This window comes from Nyctereutes procyonoides, unplaced genomic scaffold (assembly GCF_905146905.1).
Source record: "Nyctereutes procyonoides isolate TBG_1078 unplaced genomic scaffold, NYPRO_anot_genome, whole genome shotgun sequence".
NCBI classification, from domain to species: Eukaryota; Metazoa; Chordata; class Mammalia; order Carnivora; family Canidae; genus Nyctereutes; species Nyctereutes procyonoides.
The window spans coordinates 48,481,666-48,505,472 of record NW_026575135.1 but is presented as its reverse complement, the minus strand read 5'-3'; the positions used below and the strand labels follow the sequence as shown (position 1 = coordinate 48,505,472).

The 23,807-nt window shown below is 39.0% G+C and overlaps 1 protein-coding gene across 2 annotated transcripts; it reads right to left on the bottom strand.

The window, feature by feature from the left end:
- Positions 1-534: 534 nt before the first annotated feature.
- NME5 (NME/NM23 family member 5) lies at positions 535-21,038 on the bottom strand. 2 transcript variants are annotated; one of them, XM_055301612.1, is made up of 6 exons: positions 21,019-21,038; positions 19,749-19,923; positions 11,754-11,959; positions 10,905-11,005; positions 4,953-5,071; positions 535-735 (listed from the first exon to the last, which is right to left on the bottom strand). In XM_055301612.1, the coding sequence occupies exons 2-6, from the start codon at positions 19,875-19,877 to the stop codon at positions 655-657; spliced, it is 636 nt and encodes a 211-aa protein (XP_055157587.1). In that variant the 5' UTR covers positions 19,878-19,923; positions 21,019-21,038; the 3' UTR covers positions 535-654. The 2 variants fall into 2 exon arrangements, with proteins under 2 accessions (XP_055157587.1, XP_055157588.1); XM_055301613.1 differs by lacking the exon at positions 21,019-21,038 and adding an exon at positions 20,462-20,500.
- Positions 21,039-23,807: the final 2,769 nt, after the last annotated feature.

The window sequence follows — 23,807 nt, the reverse complement described above, 5'->3', positions numbered from 1 at the left end:
GGGTCTGATTCCGGAATCCCACGACCAAGTCTCACATCAGGATTCTTGTATGGAGGCTGTTTCTCCCTCTGCCTGTGTCTCTGCCTCTCACTCTCTCTTTCTGTCATGAATAAATAAATAAAATCTTAAAAAAAATTGTTCATATCTTAAAAAACAAAAAAAGATTTACGAGAGAGAGAAAGAGATTGTAAGAGACTTAAGCGAGTGGCAGGGAGAAGGACTCCTTGCTGAGTAGGAACCCTGATGTGAGGCTCAATCCCAGGACCTCAGGACCCCAGGATCATGACCTGAGCCAAAGGCAGACACTTAACCAACTAAGCCACCCAGGCACCCCCAATGTGTCTTATACAAATTAATTGCTGTTCTCTTAATTGGATACCACTTTACGATCACAAGAAACTTACATTTGTCTCATTAATATTCTAAATACTTCTGGATAAAATCAATTTTTTATTGGAAAATAAAAATCATACTCTAAAGCTATATTTTACCTTAGAAAATGCTATCCTATACACAAAACACATTCTTTAAAACTTATATTTTTAAAAACAATTTATTTTGCACGTAGTTACTTAAACCGTTAGGAAGGTTTGTTTGTTTTAATGTAGAAGCATGTATTTTACAATAAGATAGTGATTTGTTCTTTGAGGAACTTTAAGGTTCTTCTGCAGCTGGATTGTGACAAAGCTTTGGTTTGTTGGGATTATTTTTCAGTAGCCAATCAGCTAGCCAAATCTATGGAAAAAAGAAAAAAAACTCTTAATAAACATTTCAATATATATACTATATAAATAATAAATATATACTATGAATGATATAAATTTATACTATATATACAAACTTACACTATAAGTAGTATAAATATATATCAATTTAAAACTTAGTTTTCAAAATCACTGAGAATGAGAAAATGACCATTAAAAAACTGAAAAACTAAGTTTTGCATTATGCAAGATTGTGAAGTATAGATCCAAATTGGAAAAGAAGTAAACTATCTCCTTTTAACAGATGGCATGATCCTACATATAGAATCCCAAAGAATCCACAAGAAAGTTACTACAACTAATAAATGAACTCAGCAAAGTTGTAGGTGAAAAGATCAACACAAAAATAATTTGTGTTGGGCAGCCCTAGTGGCTCAGTGGTTTAGCGCCACCTCAGCCCAGGGCATGATCCTGGAGACCTGGGATGGAGTCCCGCGTGGGGCTCCCTGCATGGAGCCTGCTTCTCCCTCTGCCTGTGTCTCTGCCTCTCTCTTTCTTTATGTCTCTCATGAATAAATAAAATCTTTTAAAAAAATCATTTGTGTTTCTACATATCAGCAATAACTCAAAAAGGAAAATAAGTAATGACTTTCATTTCAGTAGCGTTAAAAAAATAATCTGGGAGTACATTTAACTAACTTGTATACTGAAAACTTTAAAATGTTGCTGAAAGACATTTAAAGACCTGAGTAAATGTAAAGATAACCTGTGTTCATGGATAGAAAGACTTAATACTATTTTTTTCTTTTTTTAAAAAATGTTATTTTTTAACGTAATCTCTATACCCAACATGGGACTTGAACCCACAACCCCGAGATCAAACATCCCATGCCCCACCGACCAAGCCAACCAGGTGCCTCAAATGACTTAATACTGGTAAGACGTCATTATTATGCAAAGTGAGCTACAGATTCAATCCAATCCTTATGAAATTCCTAACAAATGGTTTTGCAGAAATGTTAAAGTCAATCCTCAAATTCATATGGAATTTCAAGAGGCTCTGAATATACAAAACAATCATGAAAACAAAAAACAAACTTGGAGAATTTTCTGATTTCATTCCTTTTTTTTTTTTTAAGTTTTTCATTTATTTACATAGTCTCTACACCCATTGTGGGGCTTACACTCATGATCCTGAGATCAAGAGCTGCATGCTCTTCTGACTGAGCCAGTCAGACACTACATTTTTTTTTAAAAAAGTAAACTCTACACCCAATGTGGAGCTTTAAGTCATGACCCCAAACTCAAGAGTCATATGTTCCAACGACTGAGCCACCCAGGAGCCTCCTGTCATCCACTTTTTTTTTTTTTTTAAGATTTTATTTATTTATTCGAGGCAGAGGGAAAAGCAGGTTCCATGCAGGGAGCCTGATATGGGACTGGATCCCTGGATCACGCCCTAAACTGAAGGCAGATGCTCAACCACTGAGCCACCGAGGTGTCTCTCATCCACTTTTAACCAGAGTATAGGATGGTATAATCACTACAAAATTTGGCAATACTCATCCAAGTTAAAATTGTACATATCAAACACATCAAACAACATTATTTTAAAAATAGCATTATTTTTTTTTCTATTTCCATTTGTAGGAATTTATCCTATAGACATAGGGTACACAGACATATGAATGAAAATATTCACTGTTGGCGGTTTATAATAACAAAAGAGTAGAAACGACCTAAACTATTATCTATATGTGACCAATTAATAAACTGCAAAACATCAATTCAAGAAAATGCCATGAGCTCTTCTTTTAAAACAGGGCAATTTTGTTTGTGGTGTTATTTAATAACTTATAATAAATATTGAGTATACAAGGTAAAAAGTATCAAATGGTGTGTTTAGTAGCTAGCATTTGTAAATGTTAATGTTAGGTAAAAATAAATATTGGGATCCCACATCAGGCTCCCTGCAGGGAGTCTGCTTCTCCCTCTGCCTGTGTCTCTGCCTCTCTTTCTGAGTCATGAATAAATAAATAAAATCTTTTTTTTTCTTTTTTAAAAAATTGCAGTTAATGTTTGAGCATGTATGCACCAGACATTCTAAGAATTTTACATGCATTCATACTTTTTTCTTTTTTAAAGATTTTATTTATTTATTCATGAGAGAGAGAGAGAGAGAGAGAGAAAGAGAGAGAGAGGCAGAGTCACAGGCAGAGGGAGAAGCAGGTTCCATGCAGGGAGCCTGACATGGTACTCGATCCCAGGTCTCCAGGATCATCCCCTGGGCTGAAGGCAGCGTGCTAAACCGCTGGGCCACCAGGGCTGCCCCTTTTTCTCTTTTCTTTTCTTTTTTTTTTTTTTAATTTTTATTTATTTATGATAGGCACACAGTGAGAGAGAGAGAGGCAGAGACACAGGCAGAGGGAGAAGCAGGCTCCATGCACCGGGAGCCCGATGTGGGACTCGATCCCGGGTCTCCAGATCGCGCCCTGGGCCAAAGGCAGGCGCTAAACCACTGCGCCACCCAGGGATCCCCCTTTTTTTCTTTTAAGTAGGTTCCACACCCAGTATGGAGCCCAATGTGGCACTTGAACTCATGTTCCTGAGATGAAGACCTGAACTGATACCAAGAGTCAGATGCTGAGCACCTGGGTGGTTTAGTTGATTCAGCATCTGACTTCAGCTCAGGTCATAATCCCAGGGTCCTGGGATCGAGTCTTGCATTGAGCTACCTGCTCCAAATGGAGCCTGCTTCTCCCTTCTCCCTCTGCCCTCCATTTCGCCTGCTTGTTCTCTCTCATTTTCTGTCAAATAAAATCTTCAAAAAAAAAAAGCGTTAAGTGCCTAACTGACTGAACCACACCCAGGCACCCCCTGTACATTTATACATTTAACCTTAACAATATCTCTATTATGTAGGCAGGTATTAATCTATTTGCATTGTACTGATGAGAAGAGAAACACTCAGAGGTTAGATATCTGGAATCAGAGTTGAATCCAGGCAAAATGACTTCAAAGACAGGCTTAGGAAATGGAGCCAGGGGTATCTTTTTCTTTTCTTTACATTTTTCAGTAGTATCAGATTTCTTACTAAATAAACATGTTTTGTCACGATGAAAAGGTCTATTAAAGAAATAACCTATCTAGGGGCACCTGGCTGGCTCAGTCAGTAGGGTGTGTGTGACTCTTGATCTCGGGGGATTATGAGTTCGACCTCCACATTGGGTATATTTAAGAAAAATGCATAAAAGGAGAAAAAAAAGAGAAAAACCTATCTTTTATTTTTGGTAAAAGTGACAAAGTTAATAGGAGAGATTAAGTCTTTTGTCTTCCAAAGGGGATTCCTTTTTAGAATGGTAACAGAGGCTAGAGATATTTTGTCATGGTTGGTAATTATAATAACCTTTACTGAGGTGACTGGCTGGCTCAGTGGGAAGAACATGCCATTCTTGATTTTGAGGTTGTGAGTTCCAAGCCCCATGTTGGGTATAAAGCTTACTTAAAAAATAAATAAGTGAAATAACCTTCCTTGATTATCTCTCAGTCTTCAAATGAGTGGGAGGACCTGCAAGGAAGGAGCAGAGAAGACATATGGCCCTGGACAACCTACTAGTTCCTCTTACCCAACTATTCTTCCACCTGACTGAACAATGCTGAGGTATCTAGGGACATGAATAAATATATTTTCAATGGAAAAATTTAGATATCATTAAAAATTAAAATGTTGAACAAAATTCAAATATAAATCTAATTTTATCATTTGATTATATAAATTATACCCCAAAACAATGCTCTACATTTGAAGGCCATAGTAACTGAAAATGTATTTAGAAACAATGTTGTTGATGGGACACCTGGGTGGCTCAGTGGTTTGGTGCCTGCCTTTGGCCCAGGGTGTGATCCTGGAGTCCCAGGATTGATTCCCACATTGAGCTCCCTGCATGGAGCCTGCTTCTCCCTCTGCCTGTGTCTCTGCCTCTGTCTCTCATGAATAAATAAGTAAAATCTTTAAAAAAAGAAAAATTAGAAACAATGTTGTTGTTTTTTTGCTTTATAGAACAATATTCTTAAAGAGTTAAAATGCAACAAAAGAATAAGTAATCAAAAGTTATATATAAGTATCTAAAATGTATATGAAATGGTTTTTAAAATGCTCTTAATACTTCCACTGTTTCAAAAAAATACAATATTCTAAATAAAAAAACTATAGACAACTTCTTTAGTGTGAATAAAAAGAGTTCTTACAAAAGGATCTGCTGGTTTCTCCTTACAAATTGTTGTGAGTCCTTGAAGCAGAGTTGGTGTTACATATAAATTTAAATAGTCCTTAGCAGCTTGTCCAACTGGAATGGGCTCAATAATCACTGCAAATACAAATGTATTCCCCTTAAAACACAAATGATGAAATATTATATAATCATTACAAAGAAAGAAATTTTAGTAGATGATACTTATAAAAGTTTTTTTTTTCATAAAAAGAAAACTGAACTAGACACATAGCATACATAGTTTGTTCAAAAACACACAAGCACTGGGACACCTGGGTGGCTCAGTGGTTGAGCATCTGCCTTTGGCTTAGGGTGTTATCTCGCGTCCTGGGATGGAGTCCCGTTTTGGGCTCCCTGCAAGGAGCCTGCCTCTCCCTCTGCCTATGTCTCTGCCTCTCTCTCTCTTGAATAAATAAATAAATCTTTTTTTTTCAAGATTTTATTTATTCATGAGAGACACGGCAGAGGGAGAAGTAGGCGCCATGCAGGGAGCCCGACGCAGGACTCGATCCCGGGTCTCCAGGATCACGCCCTGGGCTGAAGGCGGCGCTAAACCACCGAGCCACCTGGGCTGCCCTAAATAAATAAATCTTAAAATAATAATCTTTTTTAAAAAATTGAAAACTTCATAAACTCTAGATAAACGTCCCTTATTTCATATGATTTGCAAATATTTCCTACTAGTTTGTGGCTAATCTCAATATTTTTATTATTTTTATTATTTTTTAAAAGATTTTATTTATTTATTCATGAGAGACACAGAGACACAGGCAGAGGGAGAAGCAGGCTCCATGCAGGGAGCCTGATGTGGGACTCAACCCGGGACCCCAGGATCATGCCCTGGGCCGAAGAGAGGCGCCAAACCGCTGAGCCATCCAGGGATCCCTTCTCAATATATATATATTTTTTTTTTTTATTTTTTTTTTTATTTTTTTTAATTTTTATTTATGATAGTCACAGAGAGAGTGAGAGAGGCAGAGACACAGGCAGAGGGAGAAGCAGGCTCCATGCACCGGGAGCCCGACGTGGGATTCGATCCCGGGTCTCCAGGATCGCGCCCCGGGCCAAAGGCAGGCGCCAAACCGCTGCGCCACCCAGGGATCCCTATATATATATTTTTAAGATTTTATTTATTTATTCATGAGAGACATAGAGGGAGAGAGGCAGAGACACAGGCAGAGAGAGAAGCAGGCTCCCTGCAGGGAGCCTGATGCGGGACTTGATCCCTGGCGGGATCACGCCCTGAGCTGAAGGCAGATGCTCAACCTCTGAGCCACCCAGGCGTCCCCTCAATATTTTTAATGATGGCTTTTGAAACATTAAAAGGGACATATTCTTTTTTTTTTTTAACATTTTATTTGTTTATTCATAGAGACACAGAGAGAGAGAGAGAGAGGCAGAGACACAGGCAGAGGGAGAAGGCTCCATGCAGGGAACCTGATGTGGGACTCGATCCCGGGTCTCTGGTATCACGCCCTGGGCTGGAGGCCGCACTAAACCTGCCGATCCACCAGGGCTGCCCAAAAGGGACATATTCTTATTCATCTTCATATTTCTTTTAATTTTGAGGTAGCCTAATTTATCAATATTTTTTGTATCATGTTTTTGATGTCATATTAAAAAAAATCCCTTTGTCCAACCCAAGATCATGAAGATTTTCCATGTTTTCTTCTAGATATTTTTAGCTCTTGTGTTTAGGTCTATGATCCATTGTTAAGTTTTGTATTAGGTGTGAAACAAGGATCTGAATTCTTTCTCTTTTTTTTTTTTTTTTTTTTTTTGCATGTGGATATTCAGTTGTCCTAACATCATTTGCAGAAAAGATCATCATCCTTTCCCCATCAGACTGTCCAGGTGCTTTTGTTGAAAATCAACTGACCATAAATGTAAGGATTTATTCCTAGATTCTCACTTCTGTTTCATAATCTAAATAACTAGTAAAATACTGTCTTAATTATCTCTTAATTATTGTGGTCTCATAGTAAGATTTGAAATAAGGTTAGTGGAAGCTCTCCAACTTATTTCTTCTGTTTAAAAATTGTTTTACCTTGCCTAAATCTTTTGCAATTCCATATAAATTTTAGAATCAGCTTGCCAACTTCTACATAAAAGAATGTATGGATTTTGATAGGAAGTGCATTAAATTAATTGGTCAGTTTGGAAAGAACTGCCATCCGAACAATACTGACTCTTCTAATCCATCAATACGGGATGTCTCTTTATTTTAGATAGTCTTTCACTTCTTTCAGTAATTTTTTTTAAAGATTTTATATAAAAAAAATAAAGATTTGTTTATTCATGAGAGACACAGAGAGAGAGGCAGAGACACAGGCAGAGGGAGAAGCAGGCTCCATGCAGGGAGCCCGATGTGGGACTTGATCCCAGAACCCCAGGATCATGCCCTGAGCCAAAGGCAGATGCTTAACCGCTGAGCCACCCGATGTCCCTCTTTCATTAGTGTTTTATGCCTTTCAGTGTATAAGAATTGCATTTCTTTTATTAAATTTATTCCTAAGTATTACTTATTTATTTATGTAATTTCAGTATAAGTGACACACGGTGTGTTATACTAGTTTCAGGTATATAACATAATGATTCAACAATTCTATATATTGCTCAGTGTTCAAGTGTACTCTTAATCCCCCGCTTTGGGATGCTTGGGTGGCTCAGTGGTTGAACTCTGCCTTCAGCTCAGGTCGTAATCCCAGGGTTCTAGGATCGAGTCCCACATCAGGACCTCTGCATGGAGCCTGCTTCTCCCTCTGCCTGTGTCTCTGCCTCTCTCTCTCTCTGTCTCTCTCATGAATAAATAAATAAATCTTAAAAAAAAAATCCCCCCTTCACCTATTTCATCATCCCCCACCCAGCTATTCTTTGGTAACCAACAGTTTGTTTTCTTTTTTCTTTCTTTCTTTCTTTCTTTCTTTCAACAGTTTGTTTCTAAGACTATATTTTGGTCTCTTTTTTCTTTGTTTATTTTGTTTTGTAAATCCCACCTATGAGTGAAATAGTATTTATTATTTTGATGCTATTGTGAATGACATTATTTCTTTCATTTTTAGATTGTTTCTACATTTTTTTAAGATTATTTGAAATAGAGTGCACATGAGCAAGGAGGGGTGGGTCAGAGAGAGACAAAGAGAAAGAGAGAATCCTGAAGCCGACTCCCTGCTGAAAGCCTAAACCCCACAACCCTGAGATCAGGATCTGAGCTGAAATCAAGAGTCATTAGCTTAACTGAGCCACCCAGGTGCCTATCTACCTCTATATATTTTTGCTGGTTATTTATTATTTGTCTATCAACTAGGTTTGGGTAAATTAATGTGAAAATAAAGAATGTTTTCATGTTTCTTACACAGATGAACCTTCATGGCAGTTTTTGAAGATTTCTAATGACATTTGTAGTTTATATATTATATTATTTTTATAGATTTTTAAAATATGATCATCTTGAGAGCAGGGACATATTCTTATTCATCTTCATATTTCTGGCACATAGTAGGCAATTCAATAAATTTGTCAAGGAATGGAATATAGCAAAGCCATGAATTAGCCATCTCTATTGAAAGGGAGAGGTAAGGGCACTACTTTTTTTTCAAAGGTTAGGAACATGTCTGAGTATCTTTATGGCTTGCTTGAGGGACTCATCATACAAGATTTTGCACATGATTCTTGACTGACTGCTAAGCAAGAGGGAGCTCATACCCCAAACCCTGAGAATTTACTCCAAAGAACTTCACAATCTCACAGAAAAGATCTGCAGCATGGCAGGTAATCATTTATATTTATCTTACAACTGCTGCTTCTCAAATGTCTAACTATGTCTCTTAAACTCATGTTAAGAGGACAAATTAATGGGTAAAATCAAAAGCAATCTAAAATACCAGGTTAGGGATATAATCCTATGAGTAAGAAGTGCTTCCCCCCAAAAAGGACTAGAAAAAACAAAACAATAATAGCAGTTAATAGTTGAGCACATATGCACCAAACGCTCTAAGAATTTTACATGCATTTATACGTTCAACCCTAACAATATCCCTAGTAGGTAGGAACGTACTAATAATATTTGCATTTTACTGATGAGAAGAGAAAAACTCAGAGGTTAGATGCCTGGAGTCAGAGGAAAGATGTAATTCACTAGTAGGACTAAATCTAAAGTACTATCACATTAAAAAGACATTTCATGTTTGAGATGTACTTTAAAATAATATGGAAGCATGAGAAGTTGAAGCAGAGATTATAGATGAAATAAGACTGATCATAATTATCTAAGTTGGGTGATAGGTTCATTAGGAATTTATTATATTATTTTGTCTACTTTTAATGTTTGAAATTTTCCACAATAAATAATTCCAAAGAAAACGATACCCTAATGGAAGAGACATATGATAAAAATTAGATCAATAACAATAAAATATGTAAGTAGGCAAATCCTTTCGTGTAGAGATACCTATAAAACAGTTTTTGTGAGGCATCCAGCAGGCTCAGTGGGTGGAGCACGAGGCTCTTTATCGCAAGGTCATGAATTCAAGCCCTACATTCACTGTAGAGATTACTTAAAAATTAAAAAATGAAAGTAAAAATAAATAAAAATCAGTAGCTAAAATACCAAAACAAAACCCATCAGCTTTTGTTTGCCTAAGAATCAGGACCTATAGTGCTGCATGGGTGGCTCAGTTGGTTAAACATCTACCTTGGGCTCAGGTCATGATCCCAGAGTTCTGGGATGAGCCCCATCTGGGTGACTGGTAGGCTCCCTGCTCAGGGGGAGTCTGCTTCTCTCTCTCCACCACCCTACCCCACACTCATGCTCTCTCTTAAATAAACAAATATCTTTTTAAAAAGGAAAAAAAAAGATTCAGGACTTTTATTTTTAAAAATATTTTATTTATGTATTCATGAGAGACATAGAGAGAGAGAGAGAGAGAGAGAGAGAGAGAGAGAGAGAGAGAGGCAGAGACAGAAGCAGGCTCCATGCAGGGAGCCTGATGTGGGACTCAATCCCGCGTCTCCAGGATCAGGCCCTGGGTGGAAGGCGGTGCCAAACCACTGAGCCACCCGGGCTGCCCACCGATTCAGGACTTTTAAATCTCCAAGACTGATTTGTTTTCTTTGAATAAATCATCAGTAGAAAATACTAAGGTATAGGCCTAAATGACTTAAGAGAAAAATAATAGGCCAAAAAAATATCTGAAGCTTCCCAAGGCTTTACATCTTTTTCTTTGTAACAGAAATCACCAAGTTTTCTTCTGGATCTAAAAATATTATTATTTTTAAATTTTATTTGTTTATTCATGAGAGACACACAGAGAGAGAAGAGAGAGGCAGAGGGAGAAGCAGGCTCCATGCAGGGAGCCCAATGTGGGACTCAGTCCTGGGTCTCCAGGATCACACCCTGGGCTGAAGGCGGTGTTAAACCACTGAGCCACCTGGGCTGCCCTAAACATATTATTGAAAAAAAAACTAAAAACCTCAATGCTGTTCCTTACTATGCCCACATCTAGAAGATTTACAACTTCCATAATAGGAAGGGAACAAAAAAGGGCCTGAGACCTACTAATTTCACAATAAACTATGAGAGAAAGTGAGAAATCTATCATAATTTCCAAGGGAGACTGCTTTTGTCATGTGTAACAAACTTTACTGATGCATTAGGGAGAACTTCAGGAATTGCAACAAAGGAGAAGAGAAACCCTAAACATGGTTAATAAAAAAGTAAACATCAAAAGATTCCCCACAGGACACAATTTAGTTCTGAGGGAAATATTGAGTTTTACATTCTTGGTCTCAAGACTGTAAGTAACTATAACTTGAAAATATGACAAAATATACGGAGAAAAATTGTTCTTTCCTAGCTACATCACCCAAATGAAAGAAAAAGCAAGCAACAGGGAAATGTACTTGACTAAATTACTCATCAGTAACTCACCATCAGGAAACATGAATTGAATTTCTCTTTCTGCTGCAGCAAAATCATTGCTCCCGTGAAGTGCATTCCTTAAGTCATCTGTGCCATAAATTGCCCTTAGACTAAAAGTACGTTAGAAAAAATAAATAAATAAATAAATAAATAAATAAATAAATAAATAAATAAATAAAAGTACGTTAGAGATGATGAACATCCAATGTGATAGCCTTTCCTTACTATTTACATATGCATTCTACTTAGGAATTTTACAGAAGCATTGCCACTTCTCACATATGGAAGTTTTAATCTATTTTGAATTTAAGCTTAAATCTATCTAGATGAGTGTCAACTATATTTAAATCTGCAGGAGGGATACATTGGGAAAATAGGAATTTGTTGGGTGAAGAGGTGTTGCTTTGTGAGAAGTGAAAAGGCAACATATATTCAAAAATGTAAGAATTCAATGTCTTCCCTAGTTTCCAAACTTTGATGATAATGCTGAAAATCTGGTTTTCTGGCCTTCTACTACCAAAATTATTTTAAAAAGCCATGCCAATTTTCCTATGGAAAATCCTACGTCGGTGGCAGTTTAATGAGAGAATTAGTCTAATCAGTCATAAATCAGACATTCCCTGAGGACTTTTGGGGTACTTGGTAAACATTTATATACCTAAAATGTAAAACTGACTCCACCCTCATCTCAAATAAAAAACCAAAAAGTTGGCTTAGGAAAACTTTCTTTCTTTTTTTTTTTTTTTAGGAAAACTTTCAAATGAAAAAAAAACTGCTATTACAATCAGTTTTGGGGTATTTTTTGTTGTTTTTTTCATTTTTATAGTTGGATTCCATTTTTCCCCATTGGAAAGTTACCTGTCTGGGTGTGTCTCCTTAGCTACTAAGGTATTAGTTGGTCCCAAAAGTTCTTTCCAGTAAGAGATGGCTTTATGTCTAGCCAATATCATGGCAACAAGGGGTCCAGAACTCATGTAAGCTGTTAAATTGGGGAAAAACATTTTCCCATACTGTTCCACATAAAAGTTACTACAGTGCTCAGGGCTGAGATGCAGTTTTCTTCTCTATAAGAGAAACAAAGTCAACAAAAGTATTTAAAATACTTTTTAAATATTCAACAGTTCAATAATAATTAAGTCATTAATAACTTGAAATTAATACTAATCTGATTATAAATTTGAGATTTTTGTATTACAAAGAAAGGGAGAGGTAAGAAAGCTAAATGTAGGACAGCCTGGGTGGCTCAGGGGTTTGGCTCCACCTTCAGCCCAGGGCCTGATCCTGGAGACGGTGGATTGAGTCCCATGTTGGCTTCCTGCATGGAGCCTGCTTCTCCCTCTGCCTGTCTCTGCCTCTCTGTCTCTCATGAATAAACAAAATCTTAAAAAAAAACAAATTGATAATGAGGGGCACCTAGGTGAGTCACTTGGTTAAGTGTCTGACTTCAGCTCCGATATCTCAGGGCTCTGATGTCGAGCCTTCAGCTGGGGGATAGGGAGGGTTCAGCTCAGCAGTGGGTCTGCTTCTCCCTTGCTCTTGCTCTCTGCTCCTCTCCCTGCCTCATGCTCACTCTCTCAAAAATAAAAAATGGATAATGAATCAGTAATTCTGGAGTGTCTAGGTGGCTCAGTGGTTAATGTCTGCCTTGGGCTCAGGTCTTAGGGTCTTAGGATGAAGCCTCCCATGGGGCTCCATGCTCAGCAGGGTGTCTGCTTCTCCTTCTGCCCACAGCCCATCCACCGCCCCTACCATGCTGTCTCTCAAATAAATAAATACTAAAAAAAAAAAAAAAAAAAAAAATCAGGTCAGGAAGCCTGGCTGGTTCAGCCAGTGGAGCATGTGGCATGTGACTCTTGGTCTTGGGGTTTTGAATTTGAGCCCCACCCTGGGTGTGAAGACTGATTAAAAATAAAATCTTCAGGACGGTTCAGTCAGTTAAGCTTCTGCCTTGGGCCCACATCATGATCCCAGGGTCCTGGGACCCAGCCCTGCATTAGAGCCCCACATCAGGCTCCCTGCTCAGTGGGGAGTTTGCTTCTTTCTCTCCTGTTCCCCCTGCCTGTGCTCCCTGTCAAATAAAGAAATTTAAAATAAATCTTTAACAAAATAGGACCAGGTAAAATATTTTGGAATTTGGGCGAATATTTTCACAAAAAGAAGCAGTATTAAATAGTATCAGGAAAGGAAACTTTATTTTGCTTTTTGCTTTTTGGGTTTTTTTGGAAACTTTATTTTGTAACAAAGCATAGACCGCCACCTACTGAAAGGATGCATCATTTTTCAGAGTCTCCCTAGGTGCAACAAGAAAGGTTCAAGTTCAATGGACTTCCAACTACAAGAAAGTCTTTTTTTTTTTTTTTTTTAAGATTTTATTTATTTAGTGATGCTTGGATGGCTCAGCGGTTGAGCATCTGGCTTCGGCTCAGGGAATGATCCCAGGAATCTGGGACTGAGTCCTGTATGGAGCCTGCCTCTGCCTCTCCCTCTGCCTTCGTCTCTGCCTCTCTCTGTCTCTCATGAATTAAAAAGAAAAAAGAAAAAATATTTTATTTATTCATGAGAGATGGAGAAAGGCAGAAGCAGGCTTCCCTCGGAGCCGGGAGCCGGATGTGGGACTTGATCCCAGGACACCTGGGGTCATGACCCAAGTAGAAGGCAGATGCTTAATGGATTGAGTCACCCCAATTGCCCCTAAGGCTTATTTTAAAAGCATATAGTACAATGAATAAATATTGTACAATTCCACTTACATGAGATATCTGAAATAGTCAAAGTCAGAGAGACAAAAAAAAAAAAGCAGAATAGTGCCTACCAGAGTCTGGGAAGAGAGGTAAACAGAGTGAGTGAGTAATGAGCACAGTTTCAGTTTCAGATGAAGAAAAAGCGTAAGAGATGGATGGTGATGGCTGAATAATAAAGGGAATGTACTTAATATCACTAAACTGTACACCTAAAAATGATAAATTTATGTTGTGTATATTTTATCACAATTAAAACAAAAATGAAGCATACACTATACCAAAGCTTTCTTGGGTATGAAATTTACTGCTGAAAAAAAAAAAAGAAATTTACTGCTGATTAGGAAAAGTGTTAAATATTAGTATTTATGCTAATTAACATTCTCACCAGTCAAGGACCAGCTACTGCAAAATAGGTTCTCATATTGAAATTCATATAGTCAAGAAAAAGAAATCTGAGAAGTTACAAAACCACCTGATTTAGTATAATCCTTGATTCTATTATTTAAAATTACGATGTGAGGCACCTGGGTGCCTCAGTCAGTTAAGTGTCTGCCTTTGGCTCAGGTCATGATCCTGGGGTCCTGGGATCAAGTCCCAAGTGGGCTCCCTGCTCATCAAGGGGTCTACTTCTCCCTCTCTCTGCCTCCTCCCTCTCTTCATGCTCTCAAATAAATAAATAAAATCTTTTAAAAAATAAAGATGTGTCAGTATTTGTGATTCATAGGCATATTTAACATGAGCTACTTAAGTTTTTCACTATTTCTAAAATATGGACTTCTAAAAAAAACTTAAATATGTTATCTTTATCTTATTAGTAGACTTCATTTAATAGTTTTTTCCCCCCAAAACTTAATGGGTAATAAACTTACAGGGATAGGGCAACCCGGGGGGCTCAGTGGTTTGGCGCTGCCTGTATGGAGCCTGCTTCTCCCTCTGCCTGTGTCTCTGCCTCTCTCTCTGCCTCTCTCTCTCTCTCTCATGAATAAATAAAATCTTTAAAAATAATAAAAAAATAAACTTAGAGGGATAAGAAATTCAAAACACTATAAAAAGGCATATTGAAAAATCAGATTTCTATTCCTGTCTTAATTCACCCTGTTCTTCCTTGACCTCAAATAGGCAACCATTTTTAATCTCCTGGTGCTTCATTTTGCAAACACTGGCAAACATGAAAATGTATTTTTCTATCACAAAAGATTGCTATATACAGCTGTCATCTTCCTTTTTGTCTGTAACAGAATGTGGAGAAGTTCCTCTTTTTTCATTTTCTTTTTTTTTTTAAATTTTTATTTATTTATGATAGGCACACAGTGAGAGAGAGAGAGGCAGAGACACAGGCAGAGGGAGAAGCAGGCTCCATGCACCGGGAGCCTGACGTGGGATTCGATCCCGGGTCTCCAGGATCGCGCCCTGGGCCAAAGGCAGGCGCCAAACCGCTGCGCCACCCAGGGATCCCTCTTTTTTCATTTTCAATTAGTTGTATAGTAAACAATTTGGTGGTTTCATCAGGTTTTTTTTTTCTTTTTTTTTAAATTTTATTTATTCATGAGAGAAACAAGCAGGAGGAGAAGCAGGCTCCTTTCCTGGAGCCCAGGATTCTGGGATCACGACCTTAGCCAAAGGTAGACGCTCAACCACTGAGCTACTGTATTGCCCCTGTCAGAGTTCACTTAACTAATCCCCCCCCCTTTTTTTTAAGATTTTATTTATTTATTCATTAGACAGAGAAACAGAGGCAGAGACACAGGCAGAGGGAGAAGCAGACTCCATGCAGAGAGCCCGATGTGGGACTCGATCCTGGGTCTCCAGGATCAGGCCCTGGGTGGAAGGCAGTGCTAAACCGCTGAGCCACCCAGACCGCCCTCCCTTTTTTTTTTTTTTTTTAGATTTTTATTTTTAATTTTTAAAAATTTTTTCATGAGAGATACGAAGAGAGAGAGAGAGAGAGAGGCAGAGACACAGGAGGAGGGAGAAGCAGGCTCCATGCCGGGAACCCGAGGCGGTACTCGAGGCGGGACTCGATCCTGGGACTCCAGGATCGCGCCCTGGGCAAAAGGCAGGCGCCAAACCGCTGAGCCACCCAGGGATCCCCTTTTTTTAGATTTTTAAAAAAGTACTCTCTACACCCAACATGGGGCTTGAATTTACAACCCCAAAATCAAGAGTCACATCTCTACCAACTGAGCCACCCAGGAGCCTCTTATTCAACCAATCTAAGGCTGGGTCGTTTTCAATCTTTTGCTCAAAAATAAACAAAGCTGCAAAAAATAACCTGTATATGTGTCATTTCATATTAATACATGGGTCACAGCAGGGATTCCCACGTTAGAACTGCTGAACCAAAGGATAGATATAATATTGTTAGGTAACTGCAAGATTCCCTTCCATACTTGTACCATTCACTTTTATATATTTTTGCTAGATGGTATTTCAGTGGTGGGTTTTTAAAAAGATTTTGTTTTTGGGCAGACCCGATGGCTCAGCTGTTTAGCGCTGCCTTTAGCCCAGGGCATGATCCTGGAGATCCGGGATCAAGTCCCCCGTCGGGTTCCCTGCATGGAGCCTGCTTCTCCCTCTGCCTGTGTCTCTGCCTCTCTGTGTGTATCTGTCTGTCATGAATAAATAAAATCTTTTAAAAAATAAAAATAAAAAATAAAAAGATTTTGTTTTAATTTTTTTTATTTATGATAGTCACAGAGAGAGAGAGAGAGAGGCAGAGACACAGGCAGAGGGAGAAGCAGGCTCCATGCATCGGGAGCCCGACATGGGATTCGATCCCGGGTCGCCAGGATCGCGCCCTGGGCTAAAGGCAGGTGCTAAACCGCTGCGCCACCCAGGGATCCCCAAGATTTTGTTTTCTTTTTTTTACTTTTTTTTTTTTTAAGATTTTGTTTTAAAATAATTTTTACACCCAATGTGGGGCTCAAACTCACAACCCCAAGATCAACAGTTGCATGCTCTACCAACTGAGCCAGCCAGGCACCGTCTGTTTTGTGTTTTTCCTTCTTAGAGCTTGGTCTTTTCGTATGTTTAAGAAGTATTTGTTTTTCTGTGACCATCCACATGTTCTACCCATTTTCAACTTTTTATCTTTTTTCTATGAACTCTTCCCATATTGAAAGATTAACCCTTTGTGTTAAGAATTGAGGATCTTTTTTCCATGTTTCATTTGTTCTCAAGTTTTTACTTTATGATGTTTAGTTGGCTATGCAGTTTTTTATGTTTATCGTTTTGTCAATCTTTTCTTTTATGCCTTCCAGACAATAAATCATAGTAAAAAAGGCTGTCCCCCAAAGGCTGTCCCACTTGAAGAATAAAAAGAAATTCATGTATCTTTTCTTCTAGAATTTATACCATTTAAGTTTAAATATCTAAATCTTAGATCCTTTTGGAGTTTACCCTGCTTATACAGTATATTTGAATCCAACCTTTTTAACAGCTACCCAATTTTCCTAACATTTATTTTTATTTTTTTTAAAGATTTTATTTATTTATTCATGAGAGAGAGAGAGAGAGAGAGGCAGAGACACAGGCAGAGGAAGGAGCAGGCTCCATGCAGGGAGCCCAACGTGGGACTCGATCCTAGGACTCCAGGATCATGCCCTGGGTGGAAGGCAGGCGCTTAAACTGCTAAGCCACCCAGGCTGCCCTTTCCTAACATTTATTAAGAAGTTCTTTACCTGAGTCTCTTAACTATATTAAATATTTCATTATACATTCCTGCACTATTTCCTTACACTTTCTTGTACCATTCCTATCCCGAGCTTTCACCTATGCTTCTAAGCTCAAATGAAATTTCTTATCTTCCCTGAAGATGAAGTTTTCTTTTTAAAACCCTGACAAAACAGGGGCACATGGGTGGCTTAGTCAGTTAAGTGTCTGCTTTAGCTCATGTCATGATCCCTGAGGCCCACATCTGACTTTCTGCTCAGCAACAAGTCTGCTTCTCCCTCTCTCTCTCCCTCTATGATCTCTCCGGCTCTCATTCTCTCTCAAAAAAATAAATACAATCCTTTTTAAAAGATAAAAACAAAGCACTGACAAATAGACAATATGACACTTTACCAATATAAGAGAATTAAAAACCTGGAATTTCAAATAGGAATAGTACAAAAAAGGAATATTCAAAATATTCCATTCTATTTGATAATCTTCATTTTTAAAAAGATTTTATTTATTTATTATTTATTTATTTATTTATTTATTTATTTATTTATTTATTTATTTAAATATTTTATTTATTTATTCAAAAGAGACACAGAAAGAGAGGCAGAGACACAGGTAGAGGGAGGAGAAGCAGGCTCCATGCAAGGAGCCCAATGCGGGACTCAATCCTGGAAATCCAGGATCATGCCCTGAGCCAAAGGTAGACGCTCAACCACTGAGCCACCCTGGCACCCCAAGATTTTATTTTTTATGAGAGATACAGAGAGACAGAGACAGAGGCAGAGACGTAGGCAGAGGGAGAAGCAGGCTCCCGCGAGGACCTTGGGATCACAACCTGAGACAACATTAGAGGCTCAACCACTGAACCACCCAGGCATCCCTGTTTGATCATCTTTAACACTCTTCTTACATACATTTTCAAACTTTTACCAATGCAGGATAAGGCTTAAAACATTAAATGGTTTTGTTTTTGTTTTTGTTTTTTTAAGATTTTATTTATTTGAGAGGGGGAGAAAGAGAGAGACAGGAGCAGGAGGAGGAGCAGAGGGAGAATCAGGCTCCTCGCTGAGCAGGGAGCAGGAAGCAGGATGAGGGACTTGGTCCCAGGACCTGGAGATCACAACCTAACCAAAAGGCAGATGTTTAACCGACTGAGCCACTCAGGTGTCCCGAAACATTAAATGTTTGTTGTTGTTTTTTTAAGATTTTATTTATTTATTCATGAGAGACAGAGAGAGGCAGAGACACAGGCAGAGGGAGAAGCAGGCTCCCTGTAGGGTGCCCAATGCAGGACTCGATCCTGGGACCTTGTGATCACAACTTGAGTCAAAGGTAGATGCTCAACCACTGAGCCACCCAGTGCCCCCATTTTGAAAAAAAATTCCGGGTGCCTGGATGGCTCAGGGATTGAGCGTGCCTGCCTTTGGCTCAGGTTGTGATCCCGGGGTCCTGGGATCGAGTCCCACATCGGGCTTTACACAGGGAGCCTGCTTCTCCCTCTGCCTATGTCTCTGCCTCCCTCTCTGTGTCTCTCATAAATTAATAAGTAAAATCTTAAAAAAAATAATTGAAAAAAAATTCCAACAATCTAAAAGCCCATCAATTGAGGAACAAGTAAATAACTTGTGGCTCATTCACACAGGGGAATATTACACAGAAGTTAGGAAGAACGAGAGATTCAGATATAATAACATGGAATACTATCTGAGCAACTTTGTAAAAGGGGTCAAGGGAAGAAGACTGTCCTGTTTTATAGGGGGAAATGTTTGTAAATGCTTACAAAAATCCTGCAAAGACAGAAGGCACTACGTAGTTGCTTTTTCTGGAGATTGAGACTTGGGTGAGAGAGGAGAGGAGGAAAAGGAATTTTAATTCTCGTTTTAGGGATCCCTGGGTGGTGCAGGGGTTTAGCACCTGCCTTTGGCACAGGGCGTGATCCTGGAGACCTGGGATCGAATCCCACATTGGGCTCCCAGTGCATGGAGCCTGCTTCTCCCTCTGCCTATGTCTCTGCCTCTCTCTCTCTCTGACTATCATAAATAAATAAAAATAAAAAAAATTAATTCTCGTTTTATATCCTTTTGAAAAATGAAAGAATTTATTTAATTTTTTAAAGATTTTATTTATTTGATAGAGAGTACAAACAGGGGGAGTGGCAGAGGGAGAGGGAGAAACAGGCTCCCCACTGAAGTGGGGAGTCCTATGCAGATCCTGGGACCCTAGCATCAAGACCTGGGCAGAAGGTAGATGCTTAACCAACTGAGCCACCCAGGTACCCCCTGAAAAAAACCTTAAAACTAACACATATAACTTTTATACTGAAAAATTAAAATAAATCTAAGTTTAGTACTAAGCACTAAAGCACTGAATAGGTTAACATATTTAAACTTTTTTTTTTAAAGAGCAAAGAGAGAAAAAAACCGTCATCATCATGCCCAGAAGTTACCTGAACAATGGTGAATCCAGATCTGAGAATAATATCCTGTATCTCCTCCTCTTTGTCAGCAATATCTGGTTTGATAATAGCCAAAGTTTTTTCTACATATATCTGAGGTGGGGGCATTGATAGCTCCATTCTGCCTTTCCAGGGTACAATTTAGGAGATTCTCCACAGGTATCAACTGCAATGACATGCATCACCCCCACCCCAAATTTAATGTAATTGTGATTATAAACAGCATTATTAGGCGCTTGATTTTATTAGCTTATAAAGTTAGAAACTGCTGAATCTTTTTGATAAGCAGTCTCAATAATACAATGGGGGGGGGGGCGCCTCGATGGCCCAGTCCAGGGAGCAGGTGCCTCCATCTCTGGATTTCGTGGGTTCGAGCCCCAGGATGGGTGTAGAGATTACATAAATAAATAAACAAAAAGTACAATTTCTACTCTATGTCTAATTCATGCCCTTGGTTTTCCTAAACACTTTCGTTGAGGTACAGAGGCCAGGGGCAACCCGAAGGCCTGCGTGCGGCGCAGACTCTCTGGACTGCTGGTGAACTGTCTACCCTGCCCCCGCCGCACCTCACCGCCCCCCCCCGCCCCTCCCAGAAGGTCTTGCACTGGATCTGGCCTGACTGGAAAGCAGCATTCCCAGGTCCTAGTGCCAATTTGAAGTGCACTCGCAGACCCCACGGGAGCAGCCCTTCGGTGCGCACTCACCCTGCCTCCCACTCCTGCTGGGCCACCGCAGCCTGTTGCTAAGAGACCCAAAGCAAAGTTTAGGGACGGTGGCTCCAGAGGGCCAATCCCAGCACAGCGCGTCACAGACTGGGTTCCTTTTAATGAAGAGAAGGGGCCACTACAAGTCTTTTTATTCCCCCCTCGCCAATCTTAGAGTACTAGACGTTTTCCAACATTGTCCTCATCTTATTTATTTTTTATTTTAAATTTTTTTTATTTATGAGAGAGAGAGAGAGAGAGAGAGAGAGAGAGGCAGAGACACAGGCAGAGGGAGAAGCAGGCTCCATGCACCAGGAGCCTGACGTGGGCTTCCATCCCCGGGTCTCCAAGATCGCGCCCTGGGCCAAAGGCAGGCGCTAAACCGCTTCGCCACCCAGGGAGGGATCCCTGTCCTCATCTTATTTATCCCTCACAGCCATTTCAAGGACACTTTAATTACATCAACCTTATAAATAATGAGACAAATCATAAGCACTCTCCCCTCATCCCACACCATCCCGTTCCAGCCATTTTATATAAGAACCCATGTCAAATACCTTACAGTCATTCTATCAGATGCTGTCCCGTTTATTCCCAGATTCTGTAATCATTAAAAAAGCAATCTTCAACTTGTGAAATAACATTTATTTATAGAGCAGTTATAAGAGTTGTTTAATTACATCTAAATGAAGCCTATGAAACAAAAAAAGTGAGCAACATTTACTGCATCACCCCAAATCTCAGCTTTCCCCATTTTTTAAATTTTCTACAGGCACCTTTGACTCCTTGGTTGTGACTTTAATGCATTTTTCTTACTAGAAAAGACAACAAAAAACTGGTAAACAAGTATTGGGATCTTCTCTGAGTCTCATATAAGAGGTCTCAAATCCAGAAAAGGTCAGGATAGCAGCTCTTGGTTAAGAAGTTTTCCATCATCTACAGGGTTGGCTGGTTCTCATTCCAAGCTATTTAAGTCTCTTCTTTTGTCTAACCAAATACTCAGCACCTACAGAGTCAAGGCAGATAGCAAGCTATGAATCTATGGAAAACTATAAAGATTAGAATGCAGTTTTCTTTTTTCTGCAGCAAGGTTTGACTATGCTTTTTTTCTTTCAAAGTATGATCCTGCCCAGAAAAGAAACCCCCGAAGGTCATCTTCTGGCTACAATGTCTTATTATTGTAGATGGGACAGTATGAATCTATATCAACAGGTGTAGCAACCAAAAAATGGGTAGTGATTCCAGCCTCTGGTTCTCATGTTTAGCTCTCTGACTTGAGGCTCCGGAAGCAGGAGCTCCTATTACTTAGCTATCCCCAGCTCCCTTGAGACTTCTTTACAGCTGCCTGTCTTCCTATACTACTTTACTTCATTATCTATGAAAGTTAGTCCTACAGAGGCTTGGGGTTTTCCAAAGCAGTAGGTACAATGTCATTATCTGTGGGCCCTTAACCATGTCTAAACATAAACTCTGAGAACATAACGTCACTTTAACACTACTCTTATTCTCATAGACTTTCTAAAATCAGATTTCAGAGACTGTACTCCTTTTTCTTACAGCTCTCTACATACAGTACCTGAATCTGCTCCAAGACTTCTCGCTGCATCTCCACAGCCATATGGTACACATGGTGATCAGAGTCATTGTACATTACAGCATTTTGGAACATCAGCATCAGGTCTCGCTGGAACTGAGCCATGGTACGAATCCGTCCCTTAGACAGATTCCTTTTCAGGCTAGTTAAGTCCATGGGTCTGCAGATGGCCAAGAGAAACCACAGGAAATCAAACCTTTATGTGGGACCTAACATTATCTCTTGGAGAACCAGCTCTTAATGAAAACAACAGTAAAGATAACAATTCCCATCAGATAATAAAATAGCAACAGCTGCGAACATTTGATTTTTTTATAATAGGCTAAGTGCTTACCATGCCAAATATGAAGTACTTTCTATATTAATTCATTTGGTCCTCTCAGTAAACCTACAAAGCTAGGTACCTTACTATCACCAACTGGCAGGGAAGAAATAGAACTAAAGAGGTTAAGTACTTGCTCAAAGTCACACAGCTTGGATTCCAATTTAGAAGCAGCCTGACTCCCACAAACTTAGCCACTATACTCTACCACTGTAGGAGAGATCTTGATCCCTTGTACCAAAGTTGTAAAGAGTTCCAATGATTAGTATGTCACATGGGAGTTATTAACTGTTCACAATATGTAGTCATATACTAATTGTTTTTTTTAATTGTTTTTTTTTATTTATTTATGATAGTCACACAAAGAGAGAGAGAGAGAGGCAGAGACATAGGCAGAGGGAGAAGCAGGCTCCATGCACCGGGAGCCCGATGTGGAATTCGATCCCGGGTCTCCAGGATCTTGCCCTGGGCCAAAGGCAGGCGCGAAACCGCTGCGCCACCCAGGGTTCCCTATACTAATTGTTTAATCTGCTTCTCTTACTACACAATCAAAAGCTAAGAATTTTTTTCTCCTTTTGTGGAGATGAAAAGATTATGAATCAAGTGAATGTTTAAGTAACTATTTAATGAGACACAGAGAGTGTGTATTATAAAGGAAAACATAGCAGTGTAGAAAGAGGACTAAACTGAGAATCTGGGGTTTAGTTCTAGTTCTGCTATTCACTGTTGATCACCCCAGTCATGAGTACCTCTGAGCCTTACCTTCCTCATCTATAAAATGAAGGAATCTGTCTCTAAACATCCTTTTCTGATCTTTTACATTCTACTAATACAATGGTTTATGACTGCATTTTAGATGAACTATGCTATAAAAATCCAAAATAGTGCCAACAACCAATGCTTATAAGCATTTGGATTACCATCTTTGCCTTAGCATATTTATAATGGCTAGTTGAATATAGTGTTCTTTTAAAAATTTTGCTCCAGAAGCTATCAAAAACTATCAAAGGCTAATATAAGATTATAACGAATCGATATTACTTAAAAATGAATACTGGAAAAAAAAAAGCCTATCATTATCCTTTTGTTCCCTGCATTCCTTCTCAAATGAAGACCAAGCTTACCATAATTTACAAACTTGTTCAGATGTAAAATCTATCTTGAGTAATGTAAATGAAATAAAGAAAAGATCAGGGCACCTGGCTGGCTCAGTTGGTAGAAGCATGTGACTCTTGATCTCAGGGTTCTGACTTTGAGCCCCACATCAGGCATAGCGATTACCTAAAAAAAGAAAAGAAAAGAAAAGAAAAGAAAAGAAAAGAAAAGAAAAGAAAAGAAAGAGAGAAAGAGAAGAAAGAAAGAAAGAAAGAAAGAAAGAAAGAAAGAAAGAAAGAAAGAAAGAAAGAAAGAAAGAAAGAAGAAAGAGAGAG

Coding starts and splice junctions, on each gene's coding strand:
- NME5 (XM_055301612.1), bottom strand. CDS start 19,877: ATGGAGCTATCAATGCCCCCACCTCAGATATATGTAGAAAAAACTTTG. Junction 11,960..19,748: donor CTGGATTCACCATTGTTCAG/GTAACTTCTGGG, acceptor TTTCTCTTATAG/AGAAGAAAACTGCATCTCAG. Junction 736..4,952: donor AGAAACCAGCAGATCCTTTT/GTAAGAACTCTT, acceptor TTTTTTCCATAG/ATTTGGCTAGCTGATTGGCT.